The sequence below is a fragment of the Arachis ipaensis genome, chromosome B06 (assembly GCF_000816755.2).
Source record: "Arachis ipaensis cultivar K30076 chromosome B06, Araip1.1, whole genome shotgun sequence".
Lineage (NCBI taxonomy): Eukaryota > Viridiplantae > Streptophyta > Magnoliopsida > Fabales > Fabaceae > Arachis > Arachis ipaensis.
The window spans coordinates 132,123,079-132,143,000 of record NC_029790.2 but is presented as its reverse complement, the minus strand read 5'-3'; the positions used below and the strand labels follow the sequence as shown (position 1 = coordinate 132,143,000).

The 19,922-nt window shown below is 32.7% G+C and overlaps 1 protein-coding gene across 1 annotated transcript; it reads left to right on the top strand.

Annotated features, from left to right (window-relative positions):
- Positions 2,728–8,085, top strand: LOC107605446 (disease resistance protein RPM1-like). The gene is made up of 2 exons (XM_016307327.2): positions 2,728–3,666; positions 5,671–8,085. Exons 1-2 carry the CDS (start codon positions 3,024–3,026, stop codon positions 7,713–7,715), a joined length of 2,688 nt encoding a protein of 895 aa, XP_016162813.1. The 5' UTR covers positions 2,728–3,023; the 3' UTR covers positions 7,716–8,085.

Genomic DNA, 19,922 nt, shown 5'->3' with positions numbered 1-19,922 from the left:
TCTTTAGGAAAATAAAACTTGCAATAAAATAAAACAAATTAAATAGTATGCAATTTTTCTTTTTATTGAGTTAGCCCAACTTGCAACTTGTGTCATTCTCTCCAAGTAACGAGTAACTAGTAATTAGCATTTAGCCATATAAATGAATGAGTCTGGGATTGAAACTAAGTATATTTTTGTTCATGTTTATTTATGTTTGGTTTTAATTTTGATAGGTCTAATTTATTTAAGAAAACTAGAAAAGAAATTGAAAATTTGTTCTAACTTTTTTTTTTAATAGACTTAATACATTGATAAAAATTTTAAGCAGATATGCATTATATTCAAAAAATTTCGTAAGACACAATAAGACAAAATCATGCAGATATGGATTAAGAAAAAAATGTGACACAATATTTTTAAAAAATATTATTTGTATATTAAAATTGGTTACTAAAATCAGTCATTAATATATTTATATATAAATATATGTATAATTTAATTTATTTTTAATGTGTATTTATATTCTAATATGTATTTTATATTAGTAGTTAATTTTAGTTACTAATTTTGATGTAGCGTAGTCAAATGTTTTTACCATAATTATAGTAGACTTTTATCATTACATTCACGACTAAATCTCCAAAGTGGTCCCTGAAATTGATGTCGTGCTCCAAAATCGTTCCTAAAATTCCAATTGCACCAATTAGGTCTCTGTGATTAAAAAAATTGCACCATATTAATCCTTGATCCGTTTTCTGTTAACGACGCACTGATGTGGCTTGATGACGTGGACCTTTGGTGATACATGTCACCTTATGATTTGGTCACGAGTAACGGTATGATGACGTGTCGGTCAGCGACATGTGGCATGCTGACGTAGATGGTTATGCCACGTGTCACAATACTATTTTGCTACGTGTCGGATTATGTCATGTGTCACAATGTTATTTGTCCACGAGTCATCCACTATGTCATCATTACATATGCACCAAATTGGTTCCTTACTTTGTATCAAATGATTCATTTTAGTCCCTGAAATTGAATGTCATACATCAAATTAGTCCCTTCATCAGTTTGTTCTCTTTTTTTTATAAATTCAAAATTTTTAATATCTTTAAATACACTAATTTTATTTTTATTTTTTTACAATTTATTTAAATATAAGTGCTTTTATAAAATATTTTTAAAATTTTAATTTTAATTATATTTCTTCTCTTTTTTTTTTGAATTCTAACTACATTTTAAAATAAAAACAAAAATATTTTCCTTTTATTTTAATTTAAATTCGAATTCTCTTCCCCTCCTCACCTTATTCTATTTAAGGACTAACACTCCTCCTCAATTAGCAATTCGAACTCTCTCTCCTTCTTCATATGTTCGAATTCTTATCTATCTACCTCATCCCTCTATTCCTGTTTTAATAAATATTTTAAGAATACTTGATAAGGCATTTGTTAACTAATATAAATTTATTATTCCCATCCGTTTTAAGAATGTTCAATTCTCCATATATTTGACTTCTCACTAAATTAATAAAATAGATTTATAATAATTCATTTTATCTATAACTTAGCTAGGCGCCCTTTTCCTATATTACACTATTAATTAATATAAGCACTTATTGTAACTATGACTTGAACAATATTAAAACAAATACAAATAAACACAAGAGGCAATAATAAAATTTTAGATTTAGCTAACACGTGTTCTAATGATACAAGTTTAAATTAATAATTAAAAAAATATTATAAAAAAATTGTATAATAAAAAATATAATTAAAATTAGTGTATCAAAAAATATTGGGAATTTTAAATTTACAAAATAATGACAACAAACTGATGAAGGAACTAATTTGGTGCACGCCATTCAATTTTAGAGACTAAAATGAGTCATTTGATGTAAAGTAAGGAATCAATTTGGTGCATATGTAATGATGATATAGTGGATGATACGTGGACAAATAACATTGTGACACATAGCATAATCTGACACATGGCAAAATAACATTGTGTCACGTGGTATAACCATCTACATCAGCATGCCATATGTCACTGACCGACACGTCATCATACCGTTACATATGGCCAAATCATGAGGTGACACGTGTCACCAAAAATGCACGTCATGAAGCTACGTTAGCACGTTGTTAACGGAAAACGGGCCATAGGGATTAATATGTTGCAACTTTTTTAATTTAAAAAACGTAATTGATGCAATTAGAATCTTAAGAACGATTTTAGTGCAAGACGTCAATTTTAGCGACCACTTTCGAGATTTAGTCTTATATTCACACTACGGACACTAATTCCAAGGTAAATGAGACGAGATGGATATTTGATTATACATATTCATTTTAAAATTAATATGTTAGTCTCACTTTCTGTTTCATTATCACGGTATTTTATTTTTTTAAAATTATTTTAGTTTCTGATCTTATTTTTTGTGAGATAATGCAATCCGTTTGTCATTTTCACCGTCTAACTCGAAACGACAAAAATATATTCTCCATATAGATTTTTTTGGTCAGTATTAAAATAGGATTGAAAGTCCAAGAGAAGAACAAACTGAATATAAATAACATAGGATAATGTAGCCCCTCTTTCATTCTCTTTGAAGAGTTTCACTAAATTTGAAAATGGACAATCCAAAAAAAAATAAAAAATATACTCCCCATATAGATTATTGAAACTTGAAAATATTTTTGCTTCAGAGTAGCGACAATAAAATTTATTTTTATCTGAGTATTCACCATGATCGTCATGTTGATCACTGCATAACTTTGAATGCAAGCAACAAGTATTGAGCTAAGAATGGGTGAATCAAGATATATAATTGTTGCATAGAGCAAGCAACATGTAGAACAAGTTAGAATATGTTCCTTAATTAATTTGCTCATCACACATGATTCCATTACTTTTAACAAAGAGATATGTGCCTTTCTTGATGCATGATGGATAAGTTATCCATATTCTCTGCTGCTACTACTATATATAGAGGTGAGTATGTAAATACATGTTATTAACGAAAACCAAATACTAAAATGGCAGAAATAGCAGTAAACCTTGTTGTTGACAAACTAATCCCATTACTCAAAAGTGAGGCAAAGTTGCTGAGTGGCGTGCGTGGCCAAATCGAAAGCATCAGCAACGATCTACGGCTGATGCGAGCATATCTCAGGGATGTAGATGCAAAGGCGGAGATGGAGGCACAGAACTCTGATCAGAGCAGAAAGGAGTGGGTTGCTCAAATCAGACAAGTTTCCATCCGCATTCAAGATGTGATCGACCTTTACTTGTACAAGGTGGCCAACAATGATGATGACGACCACCACAATCCCCGCCGTGGACGGCGAAACGCCGTTGCTGGGGTTCTGTGCAAAATTTGTGACTTGCTCAAAAGTTGTGTACCCCGCCATGAGATTGCATCTGAGATTGGCGAAATCAGAGAGTCAATAAACAGACTCAAGGAAGCAAGACAATTGTACGGCGACTCCAATGCTGCTGCAGAATCAAGCGGCGGTCGCAGTTCATCACCGCAACGGCATTACCTTCGACTGCAAGCCAATTTTGCTGAAGAAGAAGAGCTTGTGGGGATTGAACATGCCAAGAAAGAGCTCACCAACTGGCTCTCAGAAGGCGCTGCTGGTCGCACAGTCATCGCTGTGGTGGGCGAAGGCGGACTTGGTATTCTGCTTCCCTCTCTACTTTCTATATTATGTTTCTCTCTGTCCAATTCAAAAAGAAAAAGCAATTTTGTTAAATTCTGGTCATGTAACCAGCAAAGAAAAGTAAATCATCGGATGAAATCTCACACCAATCTTACACCATTAAAATCATCATTGATGGCTATTTGATGGCTACAAATCACAAAAATTGCTGCCTCTACCATTCCTCATTCAAAAATATTACATCCTAATTATAAAATGAGAAAGTTTAGGGTAAAATCTGACCAATATTTAATTATAAAAAAATTAGTAATTTTACACTATTAGATATAATCTCATACCATTAAAAATACTATTGATAATCAATTGATAGTTACAAAACATAAAATTTATTGACCTCGTAACACTCTTATGAAATTATACTTGCGTCTTAATCTAGTCTTTAAAATTTAAATTGATTTATTCAATTTGATTTTTTTTTAATTTGATACCTATGACTCGTATTAGTTTTTCATCCTATTTAATTTTTTATAGAATTATTAATAATATATTTGAGATAGACTAACCATTATAAATTGTGACAATTTTTTTTACTTCATAAAAATTCTTTAAAGTTTTTAAGTAAAATTAGGATTAAAATTATAAATTTTTCGTAGGGAACAAATTATTGAGGTAAAAAAATTTTAATTGCAAGCCATTAGAAGGTCTAATATATAAAATAGCCATTAGTGCATCTTAATATATTGTTAATGATTTTTTTAGTAAAAATAATGATAGAGACTAACGTTAGAATATTAAATTAGGGAGATTAAACTGAATAAATTAAAATTTTAAAAATTAAATAAAAATAGGTGTAACTTTATAAATCAATATAAGTATTAACTCCCTAATTATTGTGAAGGATAATAGAAAAAATAGTTTGCAGGTTATTAATTCTTAGGACCATTAGAATTTCGAACAGGGAAAGTATGGGAGGCTTAGGGAGTATTAGAAATATAACTATTAGTTTTATCTTTTTCTATCGGAATAAGCTTCTGGTATGATTGGTATCATGATATAGTATTAGAGCTCTAGATCTAAAATGTATAGTACCCATTTTTTGAAATAAATCATCTTTAAAATAATAATTTGTTAACACAAAGCATATTTTTTTATGTCCTAGGGTCTTGTCGATCACTCTATCCGTGAAGCTTTTTTTAATTTTTATTGATAAATTTATAAAATTTTGACATTTATATTTTTAATAAAAATGTGAAAAAAATAGAAAAAAAAAAGAAAACAGCTACAGAAACATAAAACTCTATATAATAATAAAAAAGAGAAAAGTCTTAATAAAGTTTGAACACTAAATAAAAATATATCCTCATTGTATATTGAAGTAAATTGTTGCCTCATTAATATAGTATTTTTATATTATGTTTTTATTAATAAAAAGGTAAAATAGTATAAAATTAGATGTTATTAATTTTTTAATCAATTTATCAAATTTATATATTTTTTTTCATATAATATAGCATTTTTATATTAATAAATAGTAAACAATTAAGGAAGTACCTACTCTCTAATTTTTTATTTGAATATTTTAGATATGCATTATTTGGTTATATTTGTATCTGATAGATGATAATTACAAACTATTGTTGTTATTTTATTGATGATTTATATTATTATCTTTAAATTAGTTTTTCTATTTTACTATTCAAGTAAAAATAACATGCATTAAAGAGTTAAAAAGTGCTAAAAAATATACATTTTAAATTAATTATTATGTATTTATGTATAAATATATATGTTATATTATTTATTTTTTATGTGTATTTTATATTATAATATATATTATTAATTCGGTCGTTGATTTTTAGTGTATCCATTATATAATTAGAAATGGTTTTTTTTTTGTTAATCTATTTCCATTAAATTCTTTTTTAGAAGTAATTTTTTTTAATCATGGTTCTTTAATTTTATCTTAGACGCTTTTATACATATTTAATCGTACCTTTTCGTCATGTATGATTTGAAACAGGTAAAACGACTCTGGTGAGAAATGTATACAAGCAAGAACAACAAAAGCACTCTTTTGATTGTTATGGGTGGGTGGATGTATCTCGCTCACTCAAAGGAGTGCAGTTGTTCAAGACTTTGCTGCGGAGCTTTCATGATATGAAAGAAAGCAATGTGGACAAGAACCTTCATGCTTTGATTGAAGATACAAGAGAATACTTGGAAGGAAAGAAGTACTTAATAGTACTTGATGATGTTTGGGAGACAGATCTATGGGGAGTTGTGGAATTGGCATTACCGAAAAAGAATGGAATGATAATGATTACAACAAGATACATGGGTGTTGCTGATTCTTGCAAAGTGTCAGCAAAAGTTCATACCTACCCATTGAAGCCTCTAGAACTCAAAAATGCCTTGAGACTCTTCCATTCGAAGGCATTTCAATCTGGTTCCAAGAATCCGTCAGAAGAGTTGATGAAACTATCTGAAGAGTTCACAAAAAAGTGTGATGGTGTGCCACTTGCAATTGTGGCTATAGCTTCTCTTCTGTCAACCAAGAAAGAAAGAGTCTCAGAATGGAAGGCGGTGTACAACAGCCTTCAATCAAAGCTTGCAAACGATTCTCATCTTAAAGGTTACCATCAGGCACTGTCAGAAAGCTATCAGGATCTTAGTTACCACCTCAAGTCATGTCTCTTGTACTTTGGCCTATTTCCCGAGCAATACGCAATCAAGAGGGCAAGGCTCATCAATTTGTGGATAGCTGAAGGGTTTGTGGAGTGCAGAGAGCACCAAACTCAACAAGAAGTTGGAGAAGAGTACTTAGCTGAGCTCATTGCTAGGAGCTTGGTTAAGGTAGCTGATGTGAACATTTACAGCAGAGTTAGAAAGTGTAGAGTTCATGATTTGATGCATGACTTCATTGTCAAGAAATGCGAAGAGTTCAACTTCTGCCAAGTGAAGAAAGGTAACCCGTTTTGTTTTGATAAATGGAGTAGACGTTTATCAATTGGCACAAATGTTGACTTTGCTGATCTGAGAACAAGTGCTGATAGAAACCAATGTAGCTTGTTGCGTTCTTTCCTTCTTTATGATATTATAGATGAGGAGGAAATGATAAGCACTTTTGTGAACTCACTTTTCTCTAATTTCAAGCTCTTGGTGACACTGCACTTTGAAAACATACCACTTGGTCATCTTCCAGAAACAATTGGAAACTTTGTCCACTTGAAATACTTAAATTTAAGAGATACCAACATTGAGACCATCCCCAAATCCATCGGAAAGCTCCGAAACCTGGAGACTCTTGACCTAAAAGAGACCAATGTGAGTGATCTTCCGGTGGAGATTTACTCACTTACAAAGCTGTGTTATCTTAATGTGCGTACAAAAAGGAGGGAAGATGTGAAATTAAAGAGAGGGGTTGCAAATTTAACGGCCCTACAAAAATTAGCCTGGGTTGATGCAAGTGATGTTGTTGAGGAACTGAAGAATTTAAAGCAATTGAGGAGTTTGAAGATCGAAAATGTTGTTAGAAAGGATGAAATGGGGTTGTGCAATGCTATAGAGAGCATGACCAATCTATGCTCATTGTTGATAATTGCCAAAGACAATGAAATCATTGAATTGGAGTCACTAACTAGTCCTCCTCGACACCTTGAGCGTCTTTACTTATTTGGAGGTTATCCAGAGAAAAAGGTGCCAGATTGGGTTTTTAGACTCGAAAATCTAATCAAGTTGGAGTTGGTAAGGTTTAAATTCACACAAGATCAATTGTGTTTTGTAGGGTGCCACCTGCCAGAATTGATGCGACTTTATGTCCAGTCATTCGAGGGTGATGAATTAAACATCCAAAAGGGGTGGTTCCGAAAACTACAATCACTCGAACTAGGGGGTCCAATATTAAAAACTATTAGAATAGATGAAGGATCACTGCCTTGCCTCCAACACCTTGCCCTCCCAGTTGGGACTCTGAAGTCAAAAACAGTACAAGTGCCAGGTCATGTTCGGAGGGAATGGATTATCCAACCTCTCATACCCATTATCTCCATGATGAGTTGCTCCTAGCCCCATACACAACAAATTAAGAATAAAGAGAGGGTTGCTTTTACACTATGAATCAGTGATTTGTGATTTAATAAAATAATAGTAATGACTATGTTTGATTGAATTTCTCGCCGATTTTTAATATTTTGGGGTACTTATGATGGTCAAAGAATCTTTGACTTTAACTCATATTTGTCCCAATTGGGATTATTGACCCGATTATTAAAGGAAAAGTATAGGTAAACAATAAAAATATTAAATAATGTAAACAATAGATATATTAGATGTTCATTTTTTTAGTGTACGGATGCTTATTTTAATATTAAAATTTAGAGGATTAATTTAGAGGTGTAATATATTTTTATTTGATTGGTGGTTATTCATATTGTTCAACAAAGTGATTATCTCTGACATTCCCTATTATGAAAACATGCACCTTCCTAAATTATAGATGCACAATATAATAATGCTTTGCACACTATTTTATTTTATATTCCATAACTTTTTACTATTCATTATTGAGTTGAGATGAAATATTTCATGTGAATTCATGATTTAGTTACTCATGTTTCTATTCATTTTACAAAACTCTCACCCCTATTTTTAGTTTTAATTTTAGTTTTATACCATCCACATCTTTATTCTTATATTTTTATTCATAAGATGTATGTGCGAATTAAATATGTTGATAGCAGAATAAATAGTCAAATTTGTCTCCGAAAGATTATTCGTTTTTTAAATTGATCTCTGAAAGATTTTTTTAATCAAATTCGTCCTTCAAATATTTTAAATTAATCGCGTTAGTCCTTTAGTCATTTTTTTGTTAACGGCGCCAAAATTTGTTAATATGACACGTTAAGTGATACTACAATACACATGTAAGAATCTTAATTGACTATTAACGTGATAAGTTTATAAAATTAGATCAAAACAAAACCTAATTGAGAGAAAAACTTGAGGTATTAAAATCTCTCAATTTGAGTTTTTTTTTTTATCTAATTTCATAAACTTATCATATTAGCCATCAATTAGGACTATTAGGTGTGTATTGTGGTGTCAATTAACGTGTCACATTAACAAACTTTGACGTTATTAGCAACAAAAGTGACGAAATGACTAAAATGATTAATTTAAAATTTTTGAAGGACAAATTTGATTAAAAAAATCTTTCGAAGACTAATTTGAAGAATGAGTGATCTTTTAGGAACTAATTTGACCATTTATTCATAAAAAAAATCCTTTTCGCTCTTGATTTTTACTCTTATGAGACTGATTAGTCACTCTGACAATATTTTCTCTTTGTATCAACGAAATATGTCTACATGATATATTAAACTGTTAATTTATTCGTTAAGAGTAAACTAAGATTGATAAATTTTTTTTGTTGAGAGTCTCGTTGTCTTTTAAGGATAATGGTCTGGGTCGTTTAATTTTTTTAATATTTTTTTGTTACTTTTTTTTTTAAATATGTTAGTTAAATTTACGGTATAAAACTAAGAAATATTAGTAATTTGTAAATTGTTTTTACTTATAAACATAAATAGAAGATATATTAGTTAAATATCAAGGGCCAAAATGAGTATTTTGTTTATTGGGTCCTCTTAGTTCTTCGAAAAAATTATCAAAAACCAAAATGGACTCATAATAATAAATTTTACTAATTCTTTAATATTTTTTTAGCTGTTATAATGCTTTTTTTTATCTAAATTAATTTTTATTTGATCTATTAATTGAATTCTAGTATTACAACTTGTAATTTGCGCCATTCTCTCAAAGTAACGAGTAACTACTAACTAGTAATTAGCCATATAAATGGATGAGTTGGGGTTGAAACTAAGTATATTTTTGTTCTTAATATTTATTTATGTTTGGTTTTAATTTTGATAGTTCTAATTTATTTAAGAAAACTAGAAAAGCAATTGAAAATTTGTTCTAACTTTTTTCTAATAGACTTAATACATTTATAAAAACTTTAAGCAGATATACATTATATTAAAAAAAATTCATAAGACACAATAAGACAAGATCATGCAGATATGGATTAAGAAAAAAAATGTGACACAATGTTTTTTTAAAAATATTAGTATACTAAAATTACTCACTAATATATTTATATATAAATATATGTATGATTTAATTTATTTTCAATATATATTTATATTTTATATGTTAGTTTCATTTTCTGTTTCATTATCATGGTATTTTAATTTTTGTCAAATAAAGATTTCTTTCTATTTTTACAAAAAGACAATATAACTATATAAAAAAAATATTATTTTAATTTCTGATCTTATTTTTTGTGAGACAATGCAATTCGTTTGTCATTTTCACCGTCTAACTCGTAACAACAAAAATATATTCTCCATGTAGATTTGTTTTTGTCAGTATTGAAATAGGATTGAAAGTCCAAGAGAAGAACAAAGTAAATATAAATAGCATAGGATAATGTAGCTCCTCTCATTCTCTTTGAGGAGTTTCACTAAATTTGAAAATGGACAATCCAAAACAAAAAAATCAAAAGTATATTCTCCATATAGATTATTAAAACTTGAAAATATTTTTGCTTCAGAGCAGCAACAATAAAATGTGGTGGTTAAGGCCATGTCCAGTAGATGCACAATATAATAATGCTTTGCACACTTTTATTTTATATTCCATAACTTTTTACTATTCATTATTGAGTTGAGATGAAATATTTGATGTGAATTCATTATTTAGTTTCTCATGTTTCTATTCATTTTACAAAACTCTCACCCCTATTTTTAGTTTTAATTTTAGTTTTATACTATCCACGTCTTTATTCTTATATTTTTATTCATAAGATGTATGTGCGAATTAAATATGTTTGCTAGTAGAATAAATAGTTAAATTTGTCTCCGAAAGATTACTCGTTTTTTAAATTGGTCTCCGAACAATTTTTTTAATAATCAAATTCGTCTTTCAAATATTTTAAATTAACCGCGTTAGTCTTTTAGTCATTTTCTTTGTTAACGGTACCAAAATTTATTAATATGACACGTTAAGTGATACTACAATACACATGTAAGAGTCTTAATTGACTATTAACATAATAAGTTTATAAAATTAGATCAAATCAAAACCTAATTGAGAGAAGAACTTGAGGTATTGGAATCTCTCAATTTGAATTTTTTTTATCTAATTTCATAAACTTATCATATTAGCCACCAATTAGGACTACTAGGTGTGTATTGTGGTATCAATCAACGTGTCACATTAACAAACTTTGACGTTATTAGCAACAAAAGTGACGAAATGACTAAAATGACTAATTTAAAATCTTTGAAGGACGAATTTGATTAAAAAAAATCTTTCAGAAACTAATTGGAAGAATGGGTGATCTTTTGGGACTAATTTGACCATTTATTCATAAAAAAATATCTTTTTCGCTCTTGATTTTTACTCTTATGAGACTGGTTAGTCACTTTGTCAATATTTTCTCTTTGTATCAACGAAATATGTCTACATGATATGTTAAACTGTTGATTTATACGTTAAGAATCAACTAAGATTAACAATTTTTTTTTGTTGAGAGTCTCGTTGTCTTTTAAAGGTAATAATCAAGATCGTTTAGCTTTTTTAATATTTTTTTGTTATTTTTTTTAAATATGTTGACTAAATGTACGGTATAAAACTAAGAAATATTAGTAATTTGTAAATTATTTTTACTTATAAACATAAATAAAAGATATATTAGTTAAATATCAAGGGCTAAACTGAGTATTTTTTTTATTGGGTCCTCGTAGTCTTTCGAAAAAATATATCAAAGACCAAAATAGACTCATAATAATAAGTTCTACTGACTCTTTAATATTTTTTTAGTTGTTATAATGCTTTTTGTTTCAAATTAATTTTTATTTGATCTATTAATTGAATTCTAGTATTACATTAGAATTAGAATTGGAATTGAATAAATATAATTTATTTTTAAAATTAATTTAAAAAATGAGAAATGTATTATATTCCTAAATTATTTATAGATTATACTCTTTAAAAATATAAAACTTGCAATAAAATAAAATAAATTAAATAGTATGCAATTTTTTTTTTTTATCGAGTTTGCTCAACTTACAACTTGCGCCATTCTCTCCAAGTAACGAGTAACTAGTAATTAGCCATATAAATGGATGAGTATCGGGTTGAAACTAAGTATATTTTTGTTCTTAATATTTATTTATGTTTGGTTTTAATTTTGATAGTTCTAATTTATTTAAGAAAACTAGAAAAGCAATTGAAAATTTGTTCTAACTTTTTTTAATAGACTTAATACATTTATAAAAACTTTAAGCAGATATACATTATATTCAAAAAAATTTCATAAGACACAATAAGACACAATCATGCAGATATGGATTAAGAAAAAAAATGTGATACAATGTTTTTTTAAAAATACTAGTATACTAAAATTAGTCACTAATATATTTATGTATAAATATATGTATGATTTAATTTATTTTTAATGTGTATTTATATTTTATATGTTAGTTTCACTTTCTGTTCCTTTATTATTGTATTTTAATTTTTGTCAAATAAAGATTTCTTTCTATTTTTACAAAAAGACAATATAACTATATAAAAAATATTATTTTAGTTTCTGATCTTATTTTTTGTGAGACAATGCAATTCATTTATCATTTTCACCGTCTAACTCGTAACAACAAAAATATATTCTCCATGTAGATTTGTTTTTGTCAGTATTGAAATAGGATTGAAAGTCCAAGAGAAGAACAAAGTAAATATAAATAGCATAGAATAATGTAGCTCCTCTCATTATCTTTGAGGAGTATCACTAAATTTGAAAATGGACAATCCAAAACAAAAAAAAAATCAAAAGTATATTCCCCATATAGATTATTGAAACTTGAAAATATTTTTGCTTCAGAGCAGCAACAATAAAATGTGATAGGTTTGTTTAGATTTCACGTCTATCTAGAGACCTATATATAAGGAGGTGCTCACCCATGTGGTATCAGAGCCTCAGGTTAATAAGAGGAAGAAGAAGGTATTACTAGTAAAAGCAAGTAAGAGAGAATCATTAAACATAATCATGAATCTCACAGACTCATTAAGTTCTTCACAACCTATACATCACTCTACCTCTCTAAGCATAGACCGATTACCCTCCAGTTTAAAGAAAACTCTTGGAAATAAGATTGATCAGTTGGTAGAATTCACTCATGTTCCAGAAGACTCTCGAACCCCGGCCACTGAATACCCTCTCATAAGTCCTTACTCTTTCTACCACAGACAAAAAAAATCAACCCTCACTTCTATTCGCCATCTCATCCATAGAAACCCTTCTCCTCCTCCCAAAGAAGTCATCCAGTCCTCTAATCTCTAATAGTGTGGTTTAAAAGCCACTACTGCTGAACAATACATAACCTTAGAAATCCCACAAGAACTCATCCAAAACTACCAAAACCAAGGCTACACTCATATGCATCTAGGGGCTGTCAGGCTCATTCTTACCCTTCATGGAAGGAGATCTCTTCCGGTAACAGCCAAAGTTGCTCTTTTAGATACTACTTTCAAAGAATATCAATATGCCTTGATCGGAGCATTAGTAACAACACTCTCAAATGGAAGTGTCATTCTTACTATAGCTCCTAATTTCACTATGAGATTATCAGATCCTACGATAAGTCAAAGGCTGAAAATCCAAATACAATTGGTAGGAGTAATTCAAGACTCTAATGCTGAACAGGCCACCTTACATCACCAAGTTCTCTACAGAATCCAAGATCATGCTCTTGATCTTAATCTCCCAAACACCACTGGAGAGGCATTATTCATGTTTACAGACAGTGCTGGAGGACCTGCAATCGTAAACATTCCAAGGATGATCACTACTGAAGAACTTTCTTCTATTATTCCATTGGAATGGATTACTGATTATGAGAAAGCCTTCCCAAAAGAACAGGTTGATGTTCATACTACAGCACCTCCAACTATTACTCATAATAGTGATGGTACGGTGACGACTGTTTTCCAGAAACCTGGAATGACCAAACAAATTTCACTGCGAAGATCATCCTTCAGAAGGATCAATATGATCTCTCCTGTTCAGGTACAAACAACTCATGATCAAAATGATCCACCAGTGCACTTCTATGAGAACGGAAAATCTGTTTACGTCTCCCACATAAATGGCCACTTCATTTGGGATGTTGATCCCTCTATGTGCGATTCTGACTGCGACTGTGCTGATCAATGGAGTGACACTGATGATGAAGATTATGCTAGAAGACAGAGGAACAAGAAAAAGAAGAAGAAGTTGTTACAAGCCCCATGCTCTTTTAAAAGACCTGAGCCTCCTAATGATGCTGAATCAGCTCCAATGCTCAGAAAGAAACCAATGCTAAAAAAGACAAAAGTGTCTCGAAAAAGCTCAGTGAATTATCCTCATCAGCCAGTTGATACGATCCCGTGTATCGCCACTCTCAGATCTTATGAGGAAGAATTTCCATCTTTAGTGACCCAAACTGATGAAAAGAAAATCACTAGGAGACCTTATGTGATACCTCAAGGAATCACTCCACATGGACACCAAGCAACAACTCCTCAAGAGGAAGTGCTCAATTGGCATACAGATAATGCAGTCAGCCAAAATAAAGTACTGCTCCGGATAGATCACACTCTTGATACCCTTGTAGAAAAGACTGAGGGTCTCTCAGTATAATTAAGTTCTGTGGCAGAACAAGTGGCTGAACTCAGAGATCGACTCTCTGCACAAGCTTTTCAACTTGATCAAGAACTCAAAGCCTACATTGACAATCACTACTTTGGCCCAGAATTCCAAAAAAAGAACAGAGAATTGAATCAAGTCAAGGCTCAACTTCGACAAATTGAGATGGACAAAAGAAAAACAACTGTACCCCAAACGTTGTCCATAGACCCATTATCCATGTATGCCAAACCATATCCCTCATATTCACCTATCTTATTTCCTTCCACATATTCACCACCAGAAACCCCAGATTATGACTCCATCTTCAAATCCACCTACCATTTGGCCAGGCAAGCAAACATTAAAAGATCTATTTCTCCCCAAGGACGGCATCATTCGTCCTTGCCTAGGCCACAACAACCTCAGCCATCCCTCCAATCTAGACCTCATCCTCCTTGGAAACCAGGAAATTTTTTTAGAGACGAAACATCTTCCAATGTCCCTATGAAAGATAAGGGCATCAAAGAAGGGTCGCCTGCTCCAGGACGATCAATTTATACCCTTACTCTGGATACTCAATCACCCAGTGAAGAGATTACTGAAGAATCAGATGATGAGACTACTGAGACCAGTGAACAAGAAGATGAGGAGTCTGAAGGAGATTATGAAGTAGATCTTTCAGCAATAGCCATGGTCAACCCTGTAGAAGAAGAGGAGGAAGAGATAACTTCTGAAAGGGATGAACCAGAAACTTCAGCTAATCACGATCATATAAGCCCAATTGAAGTTAAAACTCCCAACAAATGGTTCACTTTTGATGATATCCCACCAGCAAGGTACAGAGAAAGGTTGAATGAATTTAGTGCTTGGATTCAGACCAACATGGCCAACCCAAATCTCACAAGCAGACAAGTCCTTGCAGATTTCATAAATCGGATGACTGGCAATCTCCAAGAATGGGCAACTAACCTTTCTGAGTATGAAAGACTCCAGCTCATCAATGGTACCTCTTCACAGTTTCTAGGAATAATACATCAAGAATTTCTAGGAGACATTGCAATTATCCAAAAAAGAAATTCTCAAGAATATTTTGAGATGAAGTGCTGTTCACTCAACAGAAAGGACTTGGAGAAACACTACAAGAAGATGGCTGCTAAATATTATCCTCTTGGAGGAAATAATAATCCGCCACTCAAACAAGTCTTTATAGCATCCTTGCCAGATGAGCTTCAGCCAGAAATACAGCGAATGATGATGACTCTTCGCAAAGAAGTGGACACCACAACCATTGGAGAAATATACCAGTTGGCCCTAGCCGCCTTGGACAAGTTGTGCGAACAACAACAAATGTTCAAACAACTTAACAAAAACTCAGGCAAACTCAAAGGAGCATGCAGCAAATCCCATCTGAAAATTAAGTGTAAAGAGCCAAGTATGTGTGAATGCAAGCCAAAGAAAAAGACGCATTGGCGATCACCAGCCAAGACATTTCATCAGAAAGCATTCAGAAGGAGAAGAAGCAAGCAAAAGTATTGTTACTTCAAAAGGAGGAAACCCCATACCAAGTCGAACAAATGCTTCATTTGTGGAAAACAAGGACACTTTGCTAAGTCATGTCCTCACAAGACAAAAAAGGAAATAAAAATGCTCCAGTCTTTAATGGATGCTGCCTCCATTGGTGATGAGGAAGATCTAGAGTCAGTACTTTAGGAACAAAGAAACAAAGATGATGAAACTGAATATGTTTTCCAGGACTCTGACTCAGAAGAGAATAGTTCAGAAGAAGACCTCCCACCAAAAAGGTCTATCTTTACTATATCATCCATTGCTTCCATCACTACAAGAATTCCTAAAGGATCTAGTATGCCTGAAGAAGAACTTGGATACCTTGGATCTTTAGGAGTAAAACAGATTGATGGTACTCCTCGACCTCATTTCGATTTAAAGGTCAAGACATCTATCTATGATAAGCCAATAAAGGCCGTTGCACTAATGGACACCGGATCTTGTGCTACTGTCCTGAAACCACATGTCTTACCTAAAGAAATGTGGGCACCTTTTTCCAAGAAATTTGCAGCAGCTAACAGTGAGGTCTTCACCATTAATCTCATCTCCAAAAAACCAATTGGATTGGAGATATTTGCAGGCCAGACCACTTGGCTCAGAGTACTGGGAAGTTATCTCCCAGATAAAGATGTTTTGTTCGGGTTTGATGCTTTCTTCCGAACTCATGGGCTGCATATCAAACCCACTGGTCTGAGTTACAAAGGGCAGTTTTTGCCTTTTACAGGGATACAAAGTATCCTTGAAATCCAAGAAGCTCCAGAAGAATATAAGGAGATCCAACAGCTACTCCTCAGTGCTTGCTGTGATAGTCATGATCAATTCAACCACCCTGCTCCTTTATGGAAGAATCCAGAATTTTATGTTCGACTCCCCTTCAAAAAGAATGAAGACATCAACCCTACAAAGGCCACGCATTCAGGGATGAACCCTGAAGATCTTAAATTGGCAAGAGCTGAATGTGCAGCCCTTCTTGTTCAAGGACTCATTGAACCAACCAACTCTAACTGGGCATGTCAAGCATTCTATGTTGAAAAAAGAGCCGAGCAAAATAGAGGAAAAAAGAGGCTTGTCATTGATTATAAGCCACTTAATGTCTTCTTACAAGATGATAAATTTCCTCTACCAAGAATCTCAGTTATTACACAGAGATTAAGTGGAGCAAAGATATTCAGCAAGTTTGACTTAAAAGCTGGATTTTGGCAAATTGGGCTCCATCCTGAGGATAGGTACAAAACAGCATTCTGTATACCTGAAGCCCAATACCAATGGACAGTAATGTCATTTGGACTCAAAGTAGCCCCATCTCTTTTCCAAAAGGCAATGACCAAAATCTTTGAGCCCATATTACACTCCACGCTCATCTACATTGATGATATCTTACTGTTCTCAAAAGACAGTAAAGCCCACAAAGCACTCCTGGCCCAATTTACTCAAATCATCAAAGATCAAGGAATCATGCTATCTTCAAAAAAGAGTTCTATTGCTAGGACAAAAATTGAATTCCTTGGGATGATCTTTGAAAATGGATTTTTTCAACCAGGAGAGCATCTCGCCAAAGAATTAATCCATTTTCCTTATGAAAACATGACGGTCAAATAAGTCCAACAATTTCTGGGAATTGTAAACTACATCAGAGACTTTATCCCAGATGTGACTAAACACACCAGCCAGCTGTCAAAGCTCTTGAAAAAGAAGCCCCCCACCATGGGGACCAGAGCAAACTACAGCTATCAAAATCCTGAAGAAGATAGCACATGACCCCCCTCCTTTAAAGATTCCCAGCACAGGAAAAAGAATATTACAGACAGATGCTAGTGATGAATTCTGGGGAGCTGTGCTACTTGAAGAGATTGATGGGACGAGACACTACTGTGCGCATGCTAGCGGAAAATTCAAAGAATCTGAAAGACACTACCATGCCACTTACAAAGAGATTCTTGCTGTCAAAAGAGGGATAGAAAAATTCAATTTCCACCTCAGTTCTTATCATTTCACTGTGGAAATGGATAACACCTCTTTCCCATCAATGTTGGAAATCAAGAAAAAAATCCTGCCAGACTCTCAATTGCTAAGATGGAAGGACTGGTTCTCTCGCTATAAATTCGAGGTAAGACACATTAAAGGACACCAAAACACACTTGCAGATTTCCTATCCAGGCCAACCAAAGAACCACCCCCCAAACCAGTAGAATCACTCCCCAAACCAATCCATTACATTTGCACCATGAGCACCTACAACCCTTCATACACCATTCCATTTCCTGATTGTCCACTTCACAATAACCCATACAAAAAAAAATTGGTCCTTTTCCCTTCAAAGCAAGACCCCAGACAGTATTTCAAATAGTCTGTCTAGCCAGGCAAACTTTGTTCTACTGGCTACACCAGCTCCTTACCATAACCCAAATACATCCAAATCCGAAGTACTTTGACGTGGATACCCCTTTTTGCACTATACCAATAATCCAAGGACCTATACCAGAGGAAATGATGTGGTATATCTGGGCTCTGTCTTCCCTATATCATAATACCACTCTTCCCTGTATATCACATTATGTGTAACCGCACTGAAGCCCAGTCTCATCTAGTCAGGTTATTTGCTATGTATGCACCACTTGGGGCATGGAGGGGAATGTTATATAACATGATTGAGCAGCACCAATTATGGGATAAACCCTCCAAGACAAAGCGGAAATTCTGTTTTTTTGTCACCCTACAGAGAGATTATTTTACTAGATGTAAAGCACATACTGTGAATGCACATACCATGAACAGGGTCGATATTGTTGGATATTCTACCATATGGCCCACAGATGAAAAGACAGTCCTAAATGCCTTGGCCAAATACCTTTCTCAACTTTGGCAGCCTGGACTATATGGAGAAAAAGATGTAGTTGAAGGACTCCCATTTCAATCAGATGTTCCACCGATAACTCTCCAAGAGTTTCAGTCCAGATTTATAACTTCAGGGATAATCAACCAATTTGGACAATACTCCTTTTATACTCCAAGAGACCAGCCCAGTACGTCCACACAGGTTCCAAGCAGAAATTCTGAAGAAGATCTGAATTCTGAAGATCCAGGTGGAAGAGTGTATGCCTTACCACCAAGCCCAACTAGAATTGATGCAGGAATACCCGATGATGCTGAAGGCCCAAAATCAGACCCATATGACCCATACCTGCAAGATGCCCAAGATCCAAATGAAGGATACACTGAAGATCCGTTTCTCTACCTACAAGACCCGGATACAGATTTCAGAGCTGTCAATTTAGCTTCTGACTCATCCTTCTCAGATGGTGATGGGACCCTTCTAGAAGACTATTTCAAACCGTCTCTTTATTAGGACACTGTTGTTCCTACTATGTATAATTATGAGTGTGCTGAAATAAAGTGACCTTAGTCACATGCTTAGAAAACGCCAAAAAAGATAAGGCTTATCCTTATCCTCCAGTTGGCAATGTATGATAGGTTTGTTTAAATTTCACGTCTATCTAGAGACCTCTATATAAGGAGGTGCTCACCCCAGTTGTAATCAGATCTCAAGAAACATTGTAATATATCCACTTTTCCTATCTCTCAAAATGTTCTGAATTCTCTTTCTCTCTCTGAAAGCTTAGCTAGTGTTATTTCCTTCTTCCTCAATCCAGTGCCATAAAAGTATGCTCTGAGCTTGCCTCTTTAAGAGGATCCTGCTCATCAGAAAATGGCATGGATCAGATCCACGAAAATTTCTCATAGTGAAAAAGTTTTAATTTTTCGAAAAGTTATTTAAGAGCTTTTGAAGAAATTAAAAAATGTGACTTCTCCTATTTTCAAAAGCTATTTTATCACTCCTATTTAATGCACAGCTTTAAAACAAGGACTTCTATAATAACTTTCCAAATACAAAATAACTTATTTAAAAGTTGTTATTAATAAAAATTCTTATATTTTAAACTTTTTTTTTCAAAAAAAAAATATTTAAAAAATTTAGC